This window comes from Pipistrellus kuhlii, unplaced genomic scaffold, assembly GCF_014108245.1.
Source record: "Pipistrellus kuhlii isolate mPipKuh1 unplaced genomic scaffold, mPipKuh1.p scaffold_m20_p_1, whole genome shotgun sequence".
Classification (NCBI taxonomy): domain Eukaryota; kingdom Metazoa; phylum Chordata; class Mammalia; order Chiroptera; family Vespertilionidae; genus Pipistrellus; species Pipistrellus kuhlii.
The window spans coordinates 17,482,143-17,506,740 of record NW_023425404.1 but is presented as its reverse complement, the minus strand read 5'-3'; the positions used below and the strand labels follow the sequence as shown (position 1 = coordinate 17,506,740).

The 24,598-nt window shown below is 34.3% G+C and overlaps 1 protein-coding gene across 8 annotated transcripts in view; it reads left to right on the top strand.

Annotated features, from left to right (window-relative positions):
* PALS1 (protein associated with LIN7 1, MAGUK p55 family member) overlaps positions 1-24,598 on the top strand; it is a 75,355-nt gene that overhangs the window by 45,958 nt on the left and 4,799 nt on the right. For 3 of the 8 annotated variants that reach the window (XM_045579586.1, XM_036433785.2, XM_036433769.2), the window contains 10 exons: positions 1,574-1,651; positions 2,432-2,578; positions 3,729-3,890; positions 5,359-5,436; positions 12,595-12,778; positions 14,569-14,640; positions 14,964-15,035; positions 17,244-17,411; positions 18,054-18,256; positions 19,891-20,001. In XM_045579586.1, coding sequence (XP_045435542.1) covers positions 1,574-1,651; positions 2,432-2,578; positions 3,729-3,890; positions 5,359-5,436; positions 12,595-12,778; positions 14,569-14,640; positions 14,964-15,035; positions 17,244-17,411; positions 18,054-18,256; positions 19,891-20,001 — 1,275 coding nt within the window. The remainder of the gene's footprint in view (positions 1-1,573; positions 1,652-2,431; positions 2,579-3,728; positions 3,891-5,358; positions 5,437-12,594; positions 12,779-14,568; positions 14,641-14,963; positions 15,036-17,243; positions 17,412-18,053; positions 18,257-19,890; positions 20,002-24,598) is intronic. The other 5 variants (XM_036433792.2, XM_045579596.1, XM_036433775.2 and 2 more) reach the window with 5 other exon arrangements.

The window sequence follows — 24,598 nt, the reverse complement described above, 5'->3', positions numbered from 1 at the left end:
GATCAAAATTTGTACCTGTAATATTTATTATAGAAGAAAAAAGATTGAAAATAAATGAACCAAACATAACAGCTTAAATGATTAAAGATTAAAAAGTAAAATAAACTAAAGCAGAAGAAAGAAATTATTTCAGTGGAAAGAATAATAGAATGAACATTAAAAGCTAGTTTTTTGAAAATTACAAAAAAACTGGAGAAACCTTTGACTTGTTAGATGAAGAAAAATATATCAGTAACATTAGGAATGAATAAAGGAGCATGAATACAGACACAGAAGATTAAAAATTATAGCATAATACAGCTTTCTTACTAAATGTGAAAGAGCTATAAGGTGAGTGGTTTTCTAAAAAAATATATAAATTGTCAAAAGTGACATAAGAAAAGAGCGTCAAAAAAGGTAGACCAGTAGCAATAGATAAAATTGAAAATCAGAAATCCACCCTAAAAAATATCTATTAGGCCTGGATGATTTTTTATACAAGGTCTATCGAAACACTCAGGAACATATAATTTTAATGTTAAATAAACTTTTTTGACACATAAACATAGACTATTTTCCAATATACTAGGATATAATGACCTAGATAGTAAAACCAGACAGTTTTATAAACCAGTGTGCATTGACCATACTCACCAAGTAAAGGCCAATCCAGTTTATGAATATTAATATAGATGCCTGAAAATAACAATAACTCATACATTAAAATACAGTAAATGATACTTTATTGTGTGCTTAGTTTAGATGGATTATCTCCATCTTTTGAGAACCTTAAATAGTAGGTGCCATTCTACAGATGAGGAAGCAAAGGCTAAAAAATTCATCATAATCAAATGTAGTTTACCCCTGGAATATAAGAATTGCTTCACAGTGGAGAATTTTTAAATGTAATTCACTGTAATATGGTGATTGTTACATTACTGTTATATAAATTTATCTTGTTAGTCTGTAACTGTTTAAAGTGTCATCTGTGATTTAAAATATAGTTGCATAAACAAGATTAAAAATTATAAAATTTCAAGATAAATTAGTTTTTCTTCCCTTATATAATTATTAATCTACTAGAGCCCTGTTGCAGGAAGATTCCTGCAAGAATAGGCCTTTCTCGGGCCTATTCCTACAAGAATAGGGCTTCCTGCAGCTAGAGCAAAGCAGAGAAAGGAGCGAAGCCCACTGAGGAATATGTGAAAGCAAATTAACCACCATCTTTGTTTGGTTGGTTTGCATACTCACTCCTTATTGGCTGGTGGGCGTAATGGAGGAATGGTCAATTTGCATGTTTCTCTTTAGAGTAGATTTTATATATGTTAGAGAAACTTACAAGAAAATAGTTCATTCCTGTGCATAAATACCAAAATCATATCTAGTGTCTTTTTAAATAAAGAATGTTATTGTTAACTATGATAACAAGATTGAAAATTCTGTGGAAAAAAATTTTTCTAGCAATTTTTCTTAGTGCCTTTCTTATAAATAATTTTTACGATTTTAAATTGTATCTTTTTAAAAATACCTGTGTAGATGCTGGTGATATTTTTTTGTAACCTAGGAAGAATTCATCTTTCTTTTTGTTCCTTAGGTACAAATTATCTTGAAGACAATCCACCAGAAAGAAGGGCAAGAATTAACTGCTTTGCTGAATGCTCCACATATTCAGGTAGAAAATGTATAGAGCATTATGAAAATGTAGTTTTTCCAACTTCTAAGTCTCTCTGAATTAGTCCCTTAGAGCTAGAAGAGACTTCAAATATTATCAATAGGCTGTTTGGTTATTTATAATTCCCACTATGAAATAATTATTGTTGGATTATATATTTTCATATTTAAAATTTAGTTTTGAAATAACTTATTATTCTTTTAAAAATTTTCTTTTCTGTTTCATTTTCCCTCCCATAAATTTTTATCAATGGTTTTGGGCCTTAAAATTGATTAATTTTTTTTGCATTATAATAAGCACATCAGCCTATCTTAGAATATGCCTGTTATACCTAACACATCTTTTTATTATTACTTTTGTTGTTGTTAATCCTCACTCGAGGAAATTGTTCCATTGATTTTCAGGGATAGTAGAAGAGAGAGGGAAAGACAGAGAGAAACATTGATGTGAGAAACACATCGATTGGTTGCCTCCTGCAGGAGCACTGACCAGGGCCCAAGCAGGGAAGGAGCTTGCAACCAAGGTATGTGCCCTTGACCGGAATCAAACCCAGGACCCTTTGGTCCACAGTTGACGCTCTATCCACTGAGCCAAACCAACTAGGACCCTAACACATCTTTAATTGTTATTAGCTTCAAAGATACAAGGTTGCATTTTTACCTCCTTGGAAGATTTAGAAACAAATCTGAATATATCATTAATTATAGTATTTCTTTTAAAGGTTTAAAGATCAGAATACTATGGATTTTTTAATGCTATGGATTTTTTTTTTTGAAACAGGCACTTTTACTGGCCCATGATAAGGTTGCAGAACAGGAAATGCAGCTAGAGCCCATTACAGTTGAGAGAGTTTATGAAAGCGTTGGCCAGTATGGAGGAGAAACTGTAAAAATAGTTCGTATAGAAAAGGCTCGAGATATTCCATTGGTAAGTATTTCATGTATCTGATCTGAGATCTTTCTACCCAGTGATCTTTTGTATAGAAGACAGTTAAAGATCCCTTTATGTTTCTGGTAGTTTTTCTCTTTTGAGATAAATTTATTGAAATTACGTTCTTTCTCATACTCCTTTTTCAGAGAAAAATATGTTCGTCTTTCTCACCTATATTTGATGAAAATAGTAGCTTGTGAAATAACTGTTGAGGAACAGAGGGATAAGGAACCTGCTTTATTATTCTCCTAATTTTAAAAAAAATCTGATCTTTTTATTCACTTAAAATCTGTTGAAACACAATTATGTATACTTCACATATACTTAGAAGTATTTATTAATGTTAATATTTGTTTTATAGTTTTTATATGTAAAACTTTTTTTAATCTCTTCTCAGTCTGCTATTATTGCCTTAATTTTGTTTCCTTTATTTTCAAGGATATTCTTGAGTCCTGATCTCAAATTGTGTTTTGAATAGTGGGATACATAAAATACAGACCATATTTTATGGACAGTTTATGTAACTTTTTTTTTTCCCCAGTAGGAAAAAAAAAAAATTAGGCAAGTTTAGGATAAAAATCTTATAAATTCTGTCTACTTTGAAGCTTTTTTTCTGTATTTTATATTTTCATTTTTGAATGTATTAGTTTAATTGTATTTCTAATTTGTGTAATATTAATGCTTAATATATTTAAATGTGAATTGGATGTAGCTATAATATTGAACGTTTGAATAATCAACCATAATGGTTTTCATTCCCCATCATATTTTAAATTTTAAAAAAGGACTTTTATAGATACGTCATGTTCTCTAATTGTACCTAACTATAGTATAACCATTTTGAATAGCATCTAACATACAGAGAGCAAGTCTTCAGGTGGTTTTTAAGCAAGTGCATTTTTCTGTTGTATACTTGAAAAGCCTGCTTGATTTTGAGAATTTTATGAATGCAATGTTTCTGCAGCAGAAAATGTAAGGAAAATGGTCGCCTAAATAGTAACCTAATTATCTTGACTTCTCTAGCTATCAAGATAACTGAAGGCTAGTATTATTGAATAGAAAAAAAAAAAAAGAATTTAAAAATGAAGAAATCTTTAACCAAAAAATTGCATTTTTATTTTTAAATTGGATGTTGATTTTTTTTTAGGGTGCTACAGTTCGTAATGAAATGGATTCTGTCATCATTAGTCGGATAGTAAAAGGGGGTGCTGCAGAGAAAAGTGGTCTTTTACATGAAGGAGATGAAGTTCTGGAAATTAATGGCATTGAAATTCGGGGAAAAGATGTAAATGAGGTTTTTGACTTGTTGGTAAGTTGACACAGGTTGACAAATATTTGGTGGGTTCTTAAAAGTTGATTTTTTGTTATTAAACTTCAGAATAAAAAAATTTTAAGTATTTTTAAAATAATTGCTAAGAGGACTAGATAATTTCTAGCCTAATTTTCACATGATGTTTTTACAATATTTATTAGAGTTTTATTTTGGGATGGGTACTACTGTTTTGTTTTGTTTTTTTAGCTTTATTACTATCAAGTATATTTTATTTATCTCTGAAGTCACCAATATATCTCATTAATTCATTCAACATATATTTATTTAAGTCTATGGGCCGGCTGCTAGAAAAACAGTCACAAAACAAAGTCCATGCCCTCATGATATTTTTATTCATTTTGTTTGTGATCTACAATTAGTTGCTATTTTCTTAATAATGTTAGGTTATTAAGATATATAGGACAATACATGTACATCATTTAATAGTTACATGTGCTAGCTATTTCAACTTAATAATTAAAATTGTTTCTCATTCCTAACAACTATATTCTAGATAAGAACAGTATGTAGCTAATGGCTCTCATATTATGGTATAGATATAGAACATTTATATGATCATAGTAAGTTCTATTAGACAGTGCTCGTATAATCAGGAAGCTGTTTATAGTCAGCTTTTGAGAGCAATTTCTGATCACTGCATATATCTTCACAAACCAGATTTATATTCTTATTGACTTAACATCAATTGTTACAATAGGATCGCTCCTATCTGCTGATGTCTGTTGACAAATCTAGAAAACATCCTTAGTTCTTATTTTCACTGAACCACATTTATTGCTTTGAGAGAGCAAAGTGCAAATCATTGTTTTTAGCCATTGTTTTATTGGCTGCTGTCTCTAGGTTGAGCACTGCTTCCTGCTATCTTAGGACCAGAAATTATGCTTATTGTTCTATTGTCTAAACTGGAGGTATCTGAACAATAGTTAGTGGTGTACTGGGAAATAATAGTGAACCTAGCAATGAGACTATAGAATTAAAAATAGAATGGATGACAGAGACAAAGCATATGGGAAATGAGAATATCTGTATCACTTTTCTTATTCTAGTCACAATTACTATTTCAATTTCTACTGTATTAAGATGTATGTATATCAGAGTAGGTAACCCAGAATTGTTATAGCACTCTGGTATTGTCCAACCTTCACTGTGGTATCTTCCTAAACTTACACTAAGTAGAAGATCAGAACCAAAGACTTTTGGGCTAAATGGCTTTGACCAATGTACCAGAATTACAGAATGCCTTATTACTGGCTAGCTCTACTATAATGGAGTCTATGAAAGGCATAATTTGTGCTTTCTGACAAAATGGGATTCATCTTTACTGATTTTTTTTAAGTCTCCTAGGGGTTCCAGAATAGTCCACTGTAGGGAATATTGATCATAATATCATAAATGATTTTCATAAGTAATGGATTTTAAAAATTACCTAATCTCTCTATTACAGTCTGATATGCATGGTACTTTGACATTTGTTCTGATCCCCAGTCAACAGATCAAGCCTCCTCCTGCCAAGGAAACTGTAGTAAGTGATTTTTTGTTGTTGTTATTTATTTGTTGTCTGATGGCTACAGTTTACTTTTTTCTAAATTAATGAAGTTTATTTTTTTAGAGTAGTTTTAGGTTAACAGCAAAACAAAGCAAAAAGTTCAGTTTCATATACCTCTTATCCACACATATGCATAATCTCCCCAACTATCATCATCCTGCACCAGAATGGTACATTTGTTACATCAATGAATTAATGCTTCCATTATTATTCAGAGTTCATCCTAATATACAAAATCCCTGGGTCATAATGACCAGTAATGACCAAGGCTCCACCAACCGAAAGTCATTCCTGCGGTCAGTGCTGGGTTGCTGTGGCAGCTGCCTGCTAAGGGGGCTACACATCAGGGCCAGAGAGAGATCTGCAGAGAGAAACAGGGACTGATCCATTGCCTTTGTGGCAGCTTTTGATCATTTGCCTCTCTTTCTCTCCCAGCCTGGCCAGCAGCTGCACCTGCTTTTCTCTCCAGGCATCCCACAGGGCTGCTGATCAGCCCTGCCTTTCTGATCAGGCCCCGTTGATAGGCCCAGTGACGCTGACTGGCATAGAAACTGATCAGTCAGAACCAAATTGGCCTGCAGGGGAGGGCAGTTGGGGGCAAGATCAGGCCAGTGAGGGAGGGCAGTTGGCAAGATTAGGAAGACAGAGGGGTTAGGGGCAGGCAGTCAGGCAGGCAAGAGAGTGATTAGGAGCCAGCAGCCCCAGATTGCAAGGGGGATGTCCAACTGCTGGTACAGGGATCGGGCCTAAACTGGCAGTTGAACATCCCGGAAATGGTCCCCAATTGAAGATGGTATAGGCTGGGCTGAGGGAACCCCTCCCCCTCGGTGCACGAATATAAAAGCCTAAATGACCAGTCAAGCAGTCACTATGGCTACACTGACCCACCACGGGGCAGACGCTCAATGCAGCTAGCCTCTCATGGCCCCTCCCCAGCCCCCCAATTGGCCCCAATGGTGGGGGGGGGCAGCTGGCCAACCTCCTGGGGTCCCTCCCCCTGGCCAGCTGGCCCCCCAATAGGCCTCAACTTCCAGCCAGGCCAAGAGACCCCACCTGTGCATAAGTTCATGCACTGGGCCTCTAGTAGTTTTTTGAGTTTTTTTTCCTACCAGTAGTAGTATTAATAGGATTCACTTTGGATGCTATACATCCCTATGGGTTTTACAAATATGTAATTCCATTGTATCATATAGAAGTTTCCCTGACCTAAAAATCCACTGCTCTGTCTATTCATCAATTCCCCTTCCCAACCATGACAACCACTGGTCTCTATAGTTTTGCCTTTTCTAGAATGTCTTATAGTTGGAATGTCATATAGTTGGCCATTTCAGATTTATATTTTCATTAGTGATAAACGTTTAAGTTTCCTTCATGTCTTCTTTTTTTTTTAATTTATTGGTTTTTTACAGAGAGGAAGGGAGAGAGATAGAGAGCTAGAAACATCGATGAGAGAGAAACATTGACCAGCTGCCTCCTGCACATCACCTACTAGGGATGTGCCCGCAAACAATGTACATGCCCTTGACCGGAATTGAACCTGGGACCTTTCAATCCGCAGACTGATGCTCTATCCACTGAGCCAAACCGGTTTTGGCTCTTTCATGTCTTCTTATAGCTCGATAGCTCATTTCTTTTTAGCATTGAATAATCTTCTGTTGTCTAAGATATACAACAGTTTATCCATTTGCCAACTGAAAGACATCATAGTTGCTTCCAAGTTTTTGAGTTATAAATATCATTGCTGTAAACATCCTTTTGCAGGTTTTTGCATGGACATAAATTTTTCATTCATTTAAACTTACACCCACACAAACACTTCTGCCATAGATGTTATTGTTTGGGGTATCAGAAGTGTCACCTTAAATATTTCTTTCACTCAAATAAAAACAAGGAAATTCACTAGTTTTTATATAGATAAATATGAAATATCAATATTTTAAATGAGCAAACTCATACAATGTCTTTTAGAATTTTTGTGACTTCTAACAGTGAACTTAGTCTTTTTCTTTTATTTTAGGTGGATTTATTTAACTTAAATATAACAATGTAGAGGGAAGAAGTGCTTGTACACTCGTATTTTAGAATGAACATGGCTCTTTATGTTTAACATTTACTCAACTAGCTATATTAAAAGTCAAACTTCCTTATTATGTGATCTAACAGTTCCATTCCTAGGTATATATCCAATAGAATTGAAAACAGATATCTAACACAAACTTGTACTTGAGTGTTCACAGTAGAATTATTTATAACTGGAAGCCTGGTGCATGGGATTCCTGCACAGGGGAGGGGTAGGAGTTCCTCAGCCCAGCCTTCACCCTCTTGCAGTCTAGGAGCCCTTGGGAGATGTCTGACTGACGATTTAGGCCTGCTCCCCAGGGCAGTCGGACACCCTTAGCATGGTTGCGGAGGTGGGAGAGGCTCCTGCCACCACTGCTGCGCTTGCCACCTGACCCAGGCTTCTGGCTGGGGGAGTGCACACACCACAGGGGGAGTGCGCACACCACCAGGAGGCAACTCCTGCATTGAACGGGATTAGGCCAAAACCGGCTCTCCAACAAGAGGTCCCAGATTGCAAGAGGGAACAGATCAGGCCAAAGGACCCCATCAGTGCACAGTCAGGGCCAGGAAGGAACACAGGAGGTTGTCCAGCCAGGAAGAGATTGCAGGAGGGCTGCAGGGCATGTCCAGCCTGTCTCGCTTAGTCCTGATTGGCTGGACCCCAGCAGCAAGCTAACCTACCAGTTGGAGCATCTGTCCCCTGGTGATCAGTGCATGTCATAGCTGTTGAGCAGTCTTAGCATATCATTAGCATATTACACTTTGATTGGTTGAATGGACGTCTGGACACTTAGCATATTAGGCTTTTATTATATAGGGTAGCCAGGTAGTAGAAACAACCCAAATGTCTGCCAGCTAATGAATGGAAAATGAAATGTGTGATATTATTTGGCAATTAAAAGGAATAAAATATACTTCAACTTGGATTAACCTTGATAAAATTATGCTAAGTGAATGATGCCAGTCACAGAAGCCATGTGTTGGTTAATTTATATGAACTGTCCAGAATAGGTAAATCCACAGAGACAGAAAGTAGATTAATAGCCTCTTAGGTGTAGGGGTGGTGAGTGAGGAGGGAATGGGGGGTATTGTTAATCTATATGGTGTTTCTTTGGGGGCTGACAAAAATGTCCTAAAATTGTTGGTAGTTATACAACTCTTATTTAAACCATCTAGTTATGTACATAGTGCCTTTTATAGTATATGAATTATTCGATAAAGCTGTTAAAAAATTACAGACTTCTAAGTGCTGGGTTAGCATGAAAGCTTGATCTGTTATATCTGTTGTTACTCTTAACTTTTATAAAAGCATAGTCGTTTAAAACAGAACACAGTTTCACTTCTTCCTCAATATATCATCACATTTTCAATATATATCATCATCCGTCTTTTTCCTTTATTCTTTATGGAACATATTAAAATTGGTATTGCATTTGCATCCTTCCTTCTGTATAAAGTTCTTTTGTAGGAGGAGAAATGAAGAAACAGTTTGTATCTGGATTCCAGTAGCCTGATTCTTTGTGCACTATGCCTTTCCACATACCTCCTGCAAACAAGCCATGAACTTCAAAAGTAACTCTTCTCTAAGAGAAGACACACAGAGGAGGGATATGACCGTATGTATGCGGCTTTTAAAAGAAAGGGAGAGCTCTCACCGTTTTAGTTCAGTGAATAGAGCATCAGCCTGCAGACTGAAGGGTCTGGGTTCAATTCTGGTCAAGGGTACCAGGTACCTTCATTGCAGAGTCAGTCCTTGGTCCTGATCAGGGTACATGCAGGAAGTCAATGTGTCTTTCTCATGTTGATGTTTCTCTCTCTGTCTCTTCTCCCCCCTTCCACTCTCTAAAGATCAATGGCAAAGTATCCTCAGGTGAGGATTAACACAAAAAATAAATAAATAAAAGAAAGGGATAGAAAGGAAAAGAAATGATGCTCTTTGCAAAGATAGCATTTGAGCCTGGCCAGGTGGCTCAGTTGGTTGGAGCATCATCCTGTACACAAAAAAGGTTGCGGATTGATCCTTACTTGGGGTGCATACAGGAGGCAACCTGTATGTTTCTCACATCAGTTTCTCTCCCCCCGACTTCTCGCTCTAAAAATTATAAACATATCCTAGAGTGAGGATTTAAAAAATAAATAATACAGTATTTGGTTTATAGAGATCTTTTTAAAATAGAAACAATGTTGTGCAATATTTTTTCCTCCATTTCTTGTGAAAAACTCTTAATTGCAATATCTCTTATAAAGTTTTTATAAAAAATAACTGGCTTAAAATGAACTATTATTAAAGCTTGCAACTGAAGGTTTCCAAAAAAAGAAAACGATGATAGGAAATCATTATTTGTTGTTGTTGATAATCCTCACCTAAGGATATTTTTTCCATTGCTTTTCAGAAAAAGCGGGAGGGAAGCGGGGAGAGAGAAAAACATTGATCAGTTGCCTCCTGCATGTGCCCAATTGAGGGGTGGGGAATGAACCCTTTGGTGCACAAGCGATGCTCCAACCACCGAACAGCTTGGCCAGGGCAGGAAATCATAATTTTTGTTAGCATATGCAAAATAATTATGAGATTAAGAAATTAAAACCAGTTTCTTGAGCATCATTATGGTACAGGTAAAGATCTAATAAGAGCAAAGGTATCTTTTTGTAGATAAAGTACTATAAGTGTTCAACTAAAACTGTACTATGTTCACTGGCTCATTTATGTCACAAATGGCAAGAGCAAAGTGTTAGGAGAGGTACTTCCTTATGCACCACACAGAGCAACAAGTGGCGCTTTATCCTTTTGAGAGGGCACAAGTCTTGGCCCTTTCGTAGTTTACTTCCTGAGTGACTAACACATTTATCCCAGGATACATGAATTGCTTAAACTATGCTGTTTCTCTCTCTCTCCACATTGACTTAGAGACAAGTTAGAATTCCCAGACAGCTCTATAAAACTTTAGATTATATTTAACAATATAATTGAAATAATATGGAGAGAGGAAATAGAATATTTGAGTGGAAGGCACATTTTTCATATAGTAATGCTCTAATCCAGCGATTTTCAAACTATATTCCCCAAGAATTTTTAAAACCTGCAGTACCTGACTATTTAGTCAGGAACACTGACCTCTTTTCCCTTACACTGTCAAATTACAATATGACAACAGCTAACAAAAAAATAGCCTTCCAGTCATGAATGAATTAAAATTATTCTTATTGCAAAAAATATATTTTTTAGTGTGCCATAGATTTTAGTAATTAGTTTATGTGTGCCATCAGATGAACATAGGAATAAATTAAAATGTAGTGGGATCATACTGCTTATTAGTAATGGATTATGCACTAGAAAATTCAGAGTACTGATTATCCAATAAATGTTAGCTAGTATGATATTTACTCTGTGCTGGGCACAGTACTAATTATTTTATATATTTTATCTCATTTAATTCTCACAGCATCCCCATTAAATATAGATATCTTTATTATTCCCATTCAACAGGCATTCAAACTAGAACTAGAACAGTCAAGTTAATTGCCCAAGCCCACTATTGGTAAATGACTGAGTCAGGACTAGAACCCATGCCTATTCCAGGACCTATGCTTCTAACTGCTGGGTAGTGTAACAGGTAATATCCCACAAAGCCACTAAATATTGGGTTTCTGCATCACAGTTTATTTTCAGCTCAAAGAACTTAATAAAACTGAGAGCATGCCTTCATGAAGTCTTCTGATTTGTGGGGTCAAGGTTGGGAGGATAGAGAAAAGTAGTTTAAGGGTAATGTAAAGGCCTCAGGATAGGAGGATGCTAAAGTTACAGTGAAGGGATACAAACCATAGAAATAGCCACTAGCCCAATGACATTAATTTTAATTATTGGAATATATTCTTAGGAGTCCTAAAAAATTATTTTCCTTACAATGAACATCTGTTGGATCTCTTTTGTGTATTGGGCACTGTGCTAAACATTGGGTTTATAATAATGAACATGCAAAATAATTATAGTTTGCAGTAAGTGATAAGGTAGGAATAAGCACAGTGTGAACATTGAGAATAAAAATAAGTGGAATCAATTACATAGATGGTCAGGAAAGGCCTCTTGGAGAAGGCAACATGAAGCCAAGACCGTAGAATAAGATGATGCCAGGCCTGTTAATTGCCAGAAGAGCTTTCTGGTAAAATACCTAAAGAATTTCGTTTTTGGAAAGTCTGAGGGCATGGAGCAAAGCTGGAGAGTCAGGAGAGTCAAGAGGCGAGGAGGGGATTCTATGAGATGAGGCTAGAGAGGTAGATAGGGCTAGGTCAAGCAGGTTTCCTTGGCCATGCAGGGAGTTTGGATTCTAAACATAGTAAATGATCTGATTTTTATTTCACAAACAAAATACAAAACATTTCTGGCTTCTATGTATAAATTGGATCAGTAAAGCCAATAAGGAAGCAAGAAGATTTAGGAAACTGTTGCTGAAGTCATTATGAAGTATGATGATGGCGTAACGTGGATGATAGCTGTGGCAGTGCAGAAAATTAGTCAGGCTGTGTACTGGAAGTAGAAATGACAGGACCTTGTAATGAATGTGAAGGGTAAAGGAAAGAGGAAGCAATGATGCTTGAACAACTGAGTGGATAGTGGTGCTTCTTATTAAAAGGAAATCTGGAGGAAAACAGATTTGGGGAGAAAATCAAGATGTCTGTTTTATAGATTAGAGATATCTGAGGGCTACCGCAGAGTTCTTGTTTTTACAGATCAGGAAGGGAGACAGACGTGGGGGGGGTGCCTTTATTATATACCTTTTGCTTCATTTAAACCTCCAAAGCTCCTTAGCACCTCAGCTTGTTAGTAACTAATGATAGTGTTTTGCATACACTTGTACACATATGCAGTCAACAGAGAGATGAACTTAACTGAAGAAAACAGATGAGCCTAAGAAAATACTGCTCCCCAAATACTGTTATTTAACTAGACTTCCCTCTTTCAGCTCATAATTTCTTTGCACTAATGAAAAACCATAAAATTTTAATTATATTTATACTAAGTATTTTGTGTTGCCATTTCATCATTTTTTTTTTTTTTTTACCCTTTTTATCTTTTAGATCCATGTAAAAGCTCATTTTGATTATGACCCTTCAGATGACCCATATGTTCCATGTCGAGAGTTAGGTCTCTCTTTTCAAAAAGGGGATATACTTCATGTGATCAGCCAGGAAGATCCAAACTGGTGGCAGGCCTACAGGGATGGGGATGAAGATAATCAGCCTCTAGCTGGGCTTGTTCCAGGTAAGGACAAAATTGTAGAAAGTACATATATAGGTAAAAGAACATTTAAAAAGCAGACCTTCACAGAGAAAACTTTTTCATGCCTTTTAAAAATAATTTTGAATAATTTCTTTTTCATGCAGTTGGGTTTTTATGTTGCAACTGTAGCATAAATATCTTGAATACAATTGTGACCAATTTGTTGGGCTTTAGAATGAAATTACTATGTAATATAATATTAGATCTGTTCTTTATGTGTATGAGATTATAGAAAGTTACAAGTCATCTGCTTTCAAACCCAAAAGCTGGAAAGAAATTTGTCTATATTTGGTAATATTTCAGGAAAGGAGGAATGAATGAGCTTCTCATACTGAGTGGCTGATGCTTTACCATTGATTCTTCACAATATCAGCTGCAGGACATTCCTCAAGAATCCTGGAGTATTGGGCAATCATCATGGTTCTCTACTCAGTGCTTCTGCCAAATATCAATTTGATATCTTCTTACCATGCCAGCCTTAGCCCATAAATATTTAGAACTGGTGTTTATTGACAGATTGATTACATTGAGTTTCTGAAAGTATATAGATGAGTCAAGGAGATTTCAGTGATATCATTTGCAGGTCTTTTATGGGACAAATAAATGGACCCACCTTAGTTTGAGTTTGATAATGGTTTTCTGTTAGAAGGATTTTTAAGAGGTCATAATGCCCATGTCCCATTGGTGTCTGATTCTCTTTCAAAAACAGTTACATATGTGCATACTATAAAAATGTGCCATAGAAGTATCACACTGTAATGTTTTTAAACATCTTAATATGTAAATTATTAAAATTATTTTGTTCCTTATTTTTTTCTCTGTTAAAGACAAATACTTGTTTTCAAATATTAATGCTCTTAAAATTTCCCCTCTAGTCAGAGTTATTTGTTTCCCTAGAAATACAATCTGTATAGCTCTAGAGATAACCTGGTTGCCTTTAATACTTCTTATGTGTATCAAACTCATTATTTTCACTTGTGATTTTATGAAACACACTTCATTCTATAGGTTATTCCAACATAGATGGAATAAGAATCCCTGGCATGAAATGGGAAGTAGATATAACAATATAATGTAAAAGTAGACCTCTAATACAGAAATTTTGAAGTAAAATTATTTTCAGCCTTCAGAAAAAAATGTATTTGGATTTAAGGTAAATGTCTTAAAATAAAATGAAGGTCAGAAACCTTGATAGCTTTCTATATTAAAAACATAATTCTTAGAGGAAAAATAGTATTGTTTTCATTTATTTGTATCATTAGTAAAGGTGGAAATTTTAAAAATCATTTAAACATACATACATACATACAAAGAAAAAGAGGAAAGAATAAATAAAAGGGAATATGTTGAGTAGTGTCTTGGAGTTAAAAATTGATGAATATTCACATATTATTTTGTAAAGTTAACTTCTAGAATGAATTTGCTTGATTTCCCATAAGTCCGAATAATCCAGCATAATACTTTTCATTTAATAACTACTGAATGAAAGCTTTGTAAAAATTGAGCTATTAAATTTTCTAACACTAGCTTATCATTTATCTTTTCTAATAAGTAAGATAGTCTAGTAAAAAATGTCTTAGAATTGATTGAGAGTGAGATTGAAACTTAATATGTTAAACATTTGGAGGCTTATTTATAATCATAGCTGACAGAAGGAATTAGGAGGGCATATAAATGAGTAGTTACTCCTGGTGTTTTCCCTTGATGTTTTTAAAAAATACTTCTATTCTTCTGTCTTAAATATTTTACTCTTTTTCCTTTCTGCTCTTAAGGGAAAAGCTTTCAACAGCAAAGGGAAGCCATGAAGCAAACAATAGAAGAAGACAAGGAGCCAGAAAAATCAGGTTGGACATTTTTATTTGGCATTAATGAGAGATTTTTTTGTTCTTCATCTTTAAGTATATTTAAATTTACATATCAGTTAGAACTGGCATGAAAGATGTATTCATGGCAAGAGTGATGTAAAAGGCAAAACTGGTTATCTTAGAACTGTAAAGAAAGGACAGGATTTAAATATTGCAAATACTTCCCTGGAAAGAGTTTTCCTATGAAAACTGTAATGTTTATGAGTTTAAATTAACTATTTGAGTGCTTCTATTTGAAATATGTAGCTTTGTTTAAGGAAACAAATACCACATTTATAGTTATGTTTATGATTATTCAACAGGAAAACTGTGGTGTGCAAAGAAGAATAAAAAGAAGAGGAAAAAGGTTTTATATAATGCCAATAAAAATGATGGTAAGTTCCACTCCCAGTGATAACTGGATTTATATCTGAAAGAGGCCAAAATTAAATTGATATTTTCAGGTAGTTTTGTTTCTGGTCCTGTTTTGCCTCTTAATGTGACACAAGGGCTTAAGAAAGTCATTTAACAAAAATATTTCCTTTAGAATCCTATGAGTAATGCAGTCTTTTGAATTTGAAGAAAACTGGTATAAAAATTAAAGTACAATATGTGTGTGTGTGTGTGTGTGTGTGTGTAGTGCTATATGGATATTTCTCTAATTTTGAGGAAATGGAACTGAAATTTCTCTCAATTTTTTTTCTACTCAAACTCTGTGAAATTGATACATGCTTCTAACAAATTCTAACAATATAGCTGTATTTAAAGTAAACAATATTTTGTCTATAATAACTCCTGTTACTAAAACAATTCATTCCACAGAGCCTGCTACCTGCTAGCTGTCAAGTACATGGAGTTTTTTGTTCTATTTTAAAGTTGGTACTTCTCTTAAAATCAAAAGCTCTAATAACATGTGACTCATATTCCCAAGAGACAACACTCTGCTGTACCTGATGATGGCTGTTGCCTTTATATTGGGCACCTACTACTGTCTTTGTTTAACAGTTTCTACAACTTCCATTTTTATAAAGCAACCTGATTTACTGCTCTCATTACCTTCTTGGTTGGTCCTGTATGGGCATCAGATATTCTACCTCTGCTTTGGTTCATGTTAGAAACAAGCCAAATAATAAAGTCAAGGCAATCCTTAACTTCTTAAACAATTTATAAGATTTATCAGTATCTTGAAGTTTTTTAGGCAGCTTAACTTAAGTCAGTGACAAAAATTATATAAATTGTTGAAAAACTCTGTATAAAACTATATCAGAGATTCCATTTACTTTAATTTTTTAAATAAAACTTAACACTTTGTTATATTTATATAACTAAGAAGATTTATTGAATTTTTAATCCTTTCCTCTATATTTGGGTAAATGATTAAATCTGTATTTCATGTTTTGAAGTGCACTAAAATTAATTAATTCAGCTCGAATAGCTATTGTACTCTAGAAAATTTGCAAATCTGAAATCTACAGATTATGAACCAAGTCTGTACATCACAGTGCTGCCAGGAACTCAGCCTTTTCAGAGTGAAAAGATTTTGGGAAGGGAAGGTGTCATCATAATTAATATTTTTTATTAATAATAACTCATAACTTTTATTCTAAGGAAGCTAACTATATATACTTTTAATACCTTCATCCATTTAGTTCTCACAATAAATTCCTTGATCATACAGGTAAATAAATTCAAATTCAGATATTAAAGTAACCTGCTTAAGTTCTTACAACTAAGATATGGTTGAGCTGAAATCTAAGCAGATATAGTTCGTACTCTGTGCTCTGGGCCAAGCTCTAGCACAAGGAAGGTGGCCCCTGCTCCCATGGAATCAGAGTGGGAGGGTCTGACCACACCTCTGACGTTCTTTCCCAGTCAGAGGAACTGGTGCGCGTGAGAAGATGGCAGGCTGCTATTGTCTGCCTTTGTTCTTCCGGCTTACCAGCTCTGATTTCATCTGAATTATGGGCTTTAGGAATGTTAGCCCCTCCCCCATCGTAATTTATACCTCTTCTTGAATCATGACCTCATATTCCAGAACAAAGTAAATATAAAAGCAGGAAGTGTGAATGGCAAGTTATATCATCTCAGAAAAGTTTTTCAGCTTTCTCTGATATCTCTGATTGTAGCCACTATTTTGAATGTTCATACCACGTATTGTGCTCAGCATGCACATTAGGTCTGATCCTTAAACTAACCCTCTAAATAATGTGTTAGTATCATCATTTTGCAAAATTGTAGATGTTATTCTCATTAGTTTACCACCTGGTACCCTACCCCCTGTCAAAGTACTGACTGCAAACTAGCTATTTTGCGTAAGGATCAGTATTGTCCTATTATATTAAACATTCAAACAGTCTGAAATAAGAGAAGCAATAAACATTTCTATAATGATTCATATATTGTCTGATTTATTTTCATAGTATTCTGGAAAGGCTATAATGACAGGGGAAAATACTCGTGATATAATACTATCTTGATCCAAAAAGTTACGCGTTTTTAATAATAAATTGTGCTCTTTCAGTTTTTTCGGAAGATGTATGAGTGTATGTTTATTACGTAGCAGTAAGTCTGTCTAAAGAGCTTAACTTTTTCTTTTTCTAAAGACTATGACAATGAAGAAATCTTAACTTATGAGGAAATGTCACTTTATCATCAGCCAGCAAATAGGAAAAGACCTATCATTTTGATTGGCCCACAGAACTGTGGCCAGAATGAATTACGTCAGAGGCTCATGAACAAAGAGAAAGACCGCTTTGCAGCTGCAGTTCCTCGTAAGTTTGGATGCATTCCCATTTTCCTGTGCTTTCAGTTCACCGCTTTAGAATCTAACTTACACAGGCAATTATCAAAACATTGTTGTCACGAAAGAAAAACTTTGTTTTAACCAAATCTTCTTGAGAAATTTCAATTTTCTTAAGGATATGGTACTAATCACTTTCTAAATGAACTTCATTTTGCACTTCCTATAATTCCCTGTTCACTATGGAATCAACATCGGGTTTCAACAACTAATGAAGAAGATAGAAATTTAGACATAATCTCTGACCACAGAAGTTCTGTTTAAAAATTATATTGTACCTTACATAGCACCTAATCTCATAGAAATAAACTTCAGAAAAGGTGAATAGTAGTGTTTTAAATGCAAGATGAATTAATTTAAAGTGTAAACATAAAATATATTATTATTAATGTAACTATTAATAGCATACAAGAGACAAATTTTTGTTCATTTCTCAATTTAGAAATAAAACCAGTATTAAATTAAACACATTCCTAAATGTTCCTAACATTTCCTCAGTTCATTATTGTATAATCTGTATTATGAAATAAAACTTTTTTTCTGATTAGCAAAATTACTCCCCATCCTTACCATGATCAATATCAATTATTTTTACCTGATTTTGTCTGTCTAGATACAACTCGCAATAGGCGAGACCATGAAGTAGCCGGTAGAGATTACCACTTTGTTTCTCGGCAAGCATTCGAAGCAGATATAGCAGCTGGAAAGTTCATTGAGCATGGTGAATTTGAGAAAAATCTATATGGAACCAGCATAGATTCTGTACGGCAAGTGATCAACTCCGGAAAAATATGTCTTTTAAGTCTTCGTACACAGGTAAAGCTGTTTTGGTTTAGGGTCTTGAACTTAAGGACATTTTTTGCAAAGTAATTTAGTGGATACTGTATTTTGGTCCAAGAACCACAGCACCTAATTAAGTTCTCATATAACTTTTCCCCACTACTCCCTATCTGAAACCAGACAGATTGCTAAATCTCAATTTTCTCAGTCAAATACATACATACATACCTACACATATACATGTACATATTTTCTAAAATTTAATACAGTAACTTAGAAAGTGGGGATTTTAAAGATTGTTAGTTGTAAAAAAGTTTTTCTAGTCTAGACAGCTTCAGAATAAAACTTTCTTAATAAATCTGCATATGTCAACTTAGGAAATAATAGCAGTGGTTAATAAATATTTAGGAAAGGAAATTGACTCTAAAATTGTTCCCTTGAGCCCTAGCTCAGTTGATTGGAGTGTTGTCCCATACACCAAAAGGTTATGAGTTCAATTCCCATTCATGGTACATACCTAGGTTGCAGGTTTGATACCTGGCCAAGATTTTTATCTTTCTCTCTAGAACGATTAATAAAAACATATCCTCTAATGAGGATTAAAAAATAATAATAGAAATAAATAAAATGGCTCTTGAAATAATTAGATTTTCTTTGTTTTTGTTTTTTTTAGTAGATAAAAGAGTTTAGTCTACTATTTCAATTGTAAACATTTGAGAGAAGTATAAATGTTTTTACTAAACTCCTTCAGAATTCTTGTATTATTTGGGCCAGCAGATGTAACAAAGAACATTGAGAAGTTAAACATATTGTCTTAATGTTTTTAAGTTAATATAGGGAGGGGACGACCCTATAATTCCCATTCTGATGGACTGCTTCAGTTGACAGCACGCTGTCATGTGGTGACAAAGGTGAAATGAAAGCCACACCTCCCGCTGAAGCTAGTTTAGCTTAGTGGATAGAGCTTCCGCCTATAGACCAAAGGGTCCCAGGTTTGATTCCAGTCAAGGGTACATACATTGGTTACAGGCTCTTCCCCTGCCCAGGCCCTGGTCAGGGCTTGTGAGGAAGCAACCAATTGATGTGTGTCTCTCACATCGATATTCCTCTCTGTCTTTCCCTCTCTCTTATACTCTCTCTAAAAATCAACAGAAAAATATCTTCTGGTGAAGATTTTTTTTAAAATTTAAAAAGCCACACCTCGCAATTCAGATAGTCTCCTTTTCTTGGATGTGCTTTTCCAAAATTTGTGTGTGTGTGAAGTTTTTCTCTCTGTGCTTCCATTTAGAACCTGGCACACTGTAAACTGACTGCTCATTTCTACTTTCTCTAAAATGAATTTTTAATATGGTTATTATAATCTGCATGTGATCTTATAAACAGGGTATTTTAACATTACATAGTGTAATCCTTCATTTATTTTTATTTCATTACATAAAAAGAGTGAACCAATTGTGTGTGTGTGTGTGATTTTATAAATATACAATATATATTTACAGTAAATAGGATCCTAAAATATTGTGAATTTTTTGTTACAAAGATGTTTGGAAACACTCATAGGTTATGGTGTTATTGTTGTTTAATGACATTATTATATTCCAAGTATGTTATTGGGAAGTAGTTAAATCAAGAAAATTATTTTAAAGATCCAAAATATCTTTTCTTTTCAGTCATTGAAGACTCTCCGGAATTCAGACTTGAAACCATATATTATTTTTATTGCTCCCCCCTCACAAGAAAGACTTCGGGCATTGTTGGCCAAAGAGGGCAAGAATCCAAAGGTAGAGTTATTATACTGTTGTATAATTCCACTGAAAGTAAACATGAAACAATCCTGGCTATTATGACACGATACTTAAAAACTATATCAGCTTGAGCTTTCAAAATGATTATTCTTTCTGCCATATCACTTTCCCCAAAATTGCCATGATTGCCTCTGGTTAGACTCTGGCAGTTCTCCAAAGAAGGTGGCTTCTCTTGTTGTTCCCCATTTATTCCCTATTGTACCCCAAATATATGGCAAGATTTGGCATTCCTTAACACTTCCTTGATCTTCCAGCAGGGATTATGTGATACTTCTAACACATACAACAAGGGATCATCATATTCTTAGGGATTGCCCACTGTTCTCTGCAGATATTCTCCATGTGCGGGGAGCCAGTATTGAGTGCCCTTGTTTTTCTCTTTTTTCTCATTGAAACTTTATATTTTTTGTCTCCTCCCCTTGATCTTCTTACATGATCTGAAATGGAAAATTTTAAAAATTATTTTAGATGCTGAACATGGTTGAGGTAGTCTATTATATACTAAACATTGTTAATAATTCGATGATATGGCTTTTTACTTAAATGTGTGAACTAAAAACTGTCATGTGAATTGCTTTGTCAAAGTAACAAATACTTAGTCTTCCTTGTTTTTTTCTGATTTTTATAATATTTCTATTTAATAGCGGAGTCACTTAATCTCATTTCATTTGCTATGCCCCTACCTCTCCTTAAAAGCCATAAAAACAAGTAATAATGTTCTTCTTGAAAGTTATCCAAAGTATATAATAACACGCTTTTCCTTCGATTCTTGACTTTACCACAGCCACCAATCCTTCTACTTCAAGATACTCTTTTTCACTCTAGGTCTACTTTCATTTCTTATTCAGTCTATATAATGGGAAGCTAGTATTTTTCAATGTCTTAGGCTCTAGACATCAGGAATTTCCCCATCCTATATGTTGAACATAATGTTTAAGCTAAGTAGATTAGCTAGTTAGAGTAGTGTTTCACCCCTTCTTTATTTTTTGCAGCACAATTATAAGTTCATAAGTAAGTGGGATCAGAGTATCCTTAGCACTTGGGATGATACACAAGAAATATAAGACGTGGTCACTTGCTATTAATATTTTGTGGCAATAAGAAAAATAAGGTTAATACTCTATGAAACTTAGTGCCCAGTAACTGGTAAACAAGAAAAGGAAAGGAATGCATCTTAAGGACCAACGATCCATTCTGCTTGTTCAGCCTTATTTTCTGTTTCAAGCATGCATGCTCTTTTTTAGTTAGGCTCTTCTTCAACAAGGATTCGGTGTTGTGCTAAAGGCCATGCACCGTTCCAAAGCACGATAAGCAACTTTGTTTTGGTTAGTGTTCTCTGGCAGTGCTCTCATGGCATTTTTTACCTACTTTATTTTAAATTAGTCATCCTAATTTGAGTGAGAAAGATACCAGTTACACCTATTTTTAAAGCATGGACTTAATCAGAACCAAAATGTTTTAATGGTATACAATATGCTTGATTTTTTAATTAGAATTTTCTAATTTTTAAAAATCAACTTTATTGAAGTTACTTTACATAAATAAAATGCATACATTTTACTTGTATAATTCATTGAGTTTTGGCAAAATGCATATCTGTGTTACTACTATGCCAATCAAGATTTAGAACAGTTTCATCACTCCAAAAATTTCTCTCATGTTTCTTTTATGTTAATACCCCTCCAACCTTCCCAAGGCAAACACGAATCTGCTTTATGTCACAATACATTTGTTTTGTCTGTTCTTAAAATTAACATAAATGGGACCACATAATATGTTTAAGTTGGCATCTGGCTCTATATCAGTATAATGTTTTGATATTGATCTATGTTGCATCTAACAATAGTTCATATTTTCTATTGCTAAGTGCAATGTATACCATGATCTAAATATATTACAATTTGTCCACTTACCAGTTAAAAATATTTGGGTGGTTTCCAACTTTTAGTTGGTGTGACCAAAGCTGCCCTAAACATTCATGTTCTTTTGGTGGACATATGTTTTCATCCTCTTGAGTTGCATCAAATGCTAAGTGCCTGTTTAACTGTATAAAAACTGCCAAATTGTGTTAAAAACATTTTGCCACTTTATGCTCTCACTTTGGTTCCATTAGCTCCACATTTTTACCAACTTTTACTATTGTGTGTAGCAGTTTTTTAGTTGTTGTAGGTGTGAAGTGTTATCACTATACATTTTCCTGTTGACTGATGATAGCATCATTTCACATAGTCGTTTAGGCATGTTCTTTTGTGAACTGCCTCAAGTCTTATTTTTTTAATTGTTATTTTTCTTATTCTTTATATCTGTATATAAATATTTTCTCAGTCTTTGTATCTAATTATTTTGAAGATCAGAAATGTTTAAACTTAGCGAAGTACACTTTTTAAAAAAAAATTTCTTTATTGATTAAGGTATCACATATTGTCCTCAAACTCCCCCCCCCCCCCCCTTCCAATCCTCTACACCTCCTTACTCATGCCCCTACCCCCCTATTGTCCTTGACCCCTGGTTAGGCTCATATGTATGCACACTGAAGTACACTTTTTTATTTTCCTTATAGTTAATGGGTTTTTTATACTAAAAAAATTTGTCTACTCCAGGATTATGAATATTTTATCCTTTGGTTTTTTATAAAAACTTTCTTGTATTAGCTTTTACTTTTAGTTCTGTGATCTATCTCAGGTTCATCTCTATTTTAGTGTGAGGTAAGAGTGGAGATTGGCTTTTTGTTTTGTTCTTTAGATCACATGTGGATATCCAGTTGCTGTACAATCATTTCTTCGGGGGGAGGGGGGTCCTTTTTCCCATTGAATTACATTTGTACTTTTGTAAAAAAAAAATGACCACAAATAATGAGCAAAGAGGGTGTTGGGGGGTGATTATAGGTTATTTCCGGACTCGAATCATGTATTTATGCTAATATTGAATTGAATACCGTAGCTTTATTTTAAATCTTGGAAAATAGTCATAAAAAGGAATGAAGTGATATATACTATAACATAGACCATATAGTGTATGATTCCATTTTATGAAATGCCCAGGATGAACAAATCTATATGACCTACTGTAGATGAGTAGTTGCCTAGGGCTGGAATGATAGAAAATGGGGAGTGGCTGCTAATAGGTATAGTTTTTTGGGGAGTGGGGCGGGGAGTGATGAAAATGTTCTGAAATTGAATTGTGGTGCTCATTGCACAGCTCTGTGACTATACTAAAACCTCTTGAATTGCACATTTTAAATGGGTGAGTTTTAAATGAATTAATATATCAAGAAATCTGTGGCTGTTTAAAAAAAATCTCAGCAGGCTTTATTGTAGAAATTGAAAGGATTTTAAAATTTATATGGAAATTAAAAGGAATACTCGAAACCCTTTAGAAAAAGAAATGAGTACTTTTGTCTTTGTTAATTTTCTTTGTTTGTTTTCTGTTTAATTGACATGTCTTGTTTTTATTCTTTCGTTCTAATTTACATTAATTTGTACTTGCTCTACTGTCTTCCGTAGATGAGTTTTAAATCTTTTCTAATAATATGAAGCAACAAATTTCAGCAGTTGTTTAGTGTTGTGTTCTATAGAATTGGAAGTTATATTTCTCATTATTATTTTGTTAAAATGCTTTCTATTCTCTATGTCACCTTCTTCTTTAGCCCATGGGTTTTATTTATTTTTTTAATATATTTTATTGAATTTTTACAAAGAGGAAGGGAGAGGGAAAGTTAGAAACATTGATGAGAGAGAAGCATTGATCAGCTGCCTCCTGCACACCTTCTACTGGAGATGTGCCCGCAACCAAGGTACATGCCCTTGACCAGAATCGAACCTAGGATCTTTCAGTCTGCAGGCCGACACTCTATCCACTGAGCCAAACCAGTTAGGGCATGCCCATGGGTGGTTGTTTTTGTTTTGTTTTGTTTTTAGAAGTATGTAATTTCCACCTGTTTAGAGATTTCAAAAAATATTTTATTGATTTGTAATTCCATTGTGGTCAAAGAACATACTCTGTTGGACCTTAATTTATGGTCCAACTTGTGTTCTGTATTGGTGTATGTTCCATGCACACTAGTAAGAATATATATTCTGTATTTGTTTGGTAGAGGGTAATGTATCTGTTGCCTTTTAATTTCACTTAAGTTTTATTTTTATCTCCTTTGATATTTCCAATAGTGCTTTATCACTCACAAAATAAAAGTGTTGTATAAAAACAAATCCTGTTTTAAGTGAATGAAATTTCTAGCTGGAAAGTGATGATGTTTCTCTGGGTACAAAATGTAAAAAATCAATTGATTGTACTTTGAATCTCAGAATCTGTTCTGTTAAAGGGGGCTTTGAGAGCGGTAAACTGATAGTCTGAATTTAGTCACCCTATAAGCTAATTTTAAGCAAAAACATTTTGTTTCATTTTAGTCATGAATTATAATTTGAAAAATAAGAGGAAATTAAAACTAAGTAATATAAAAGTCATTTTGGAAAAAGATTAACGTCTTAAATTTGATAAAGAAAAACTAGGTAGATTGGATATTCATATGAATCTATGTAAGATGTGAGGTTTAACATTTACATTTCAACTTAAGCAC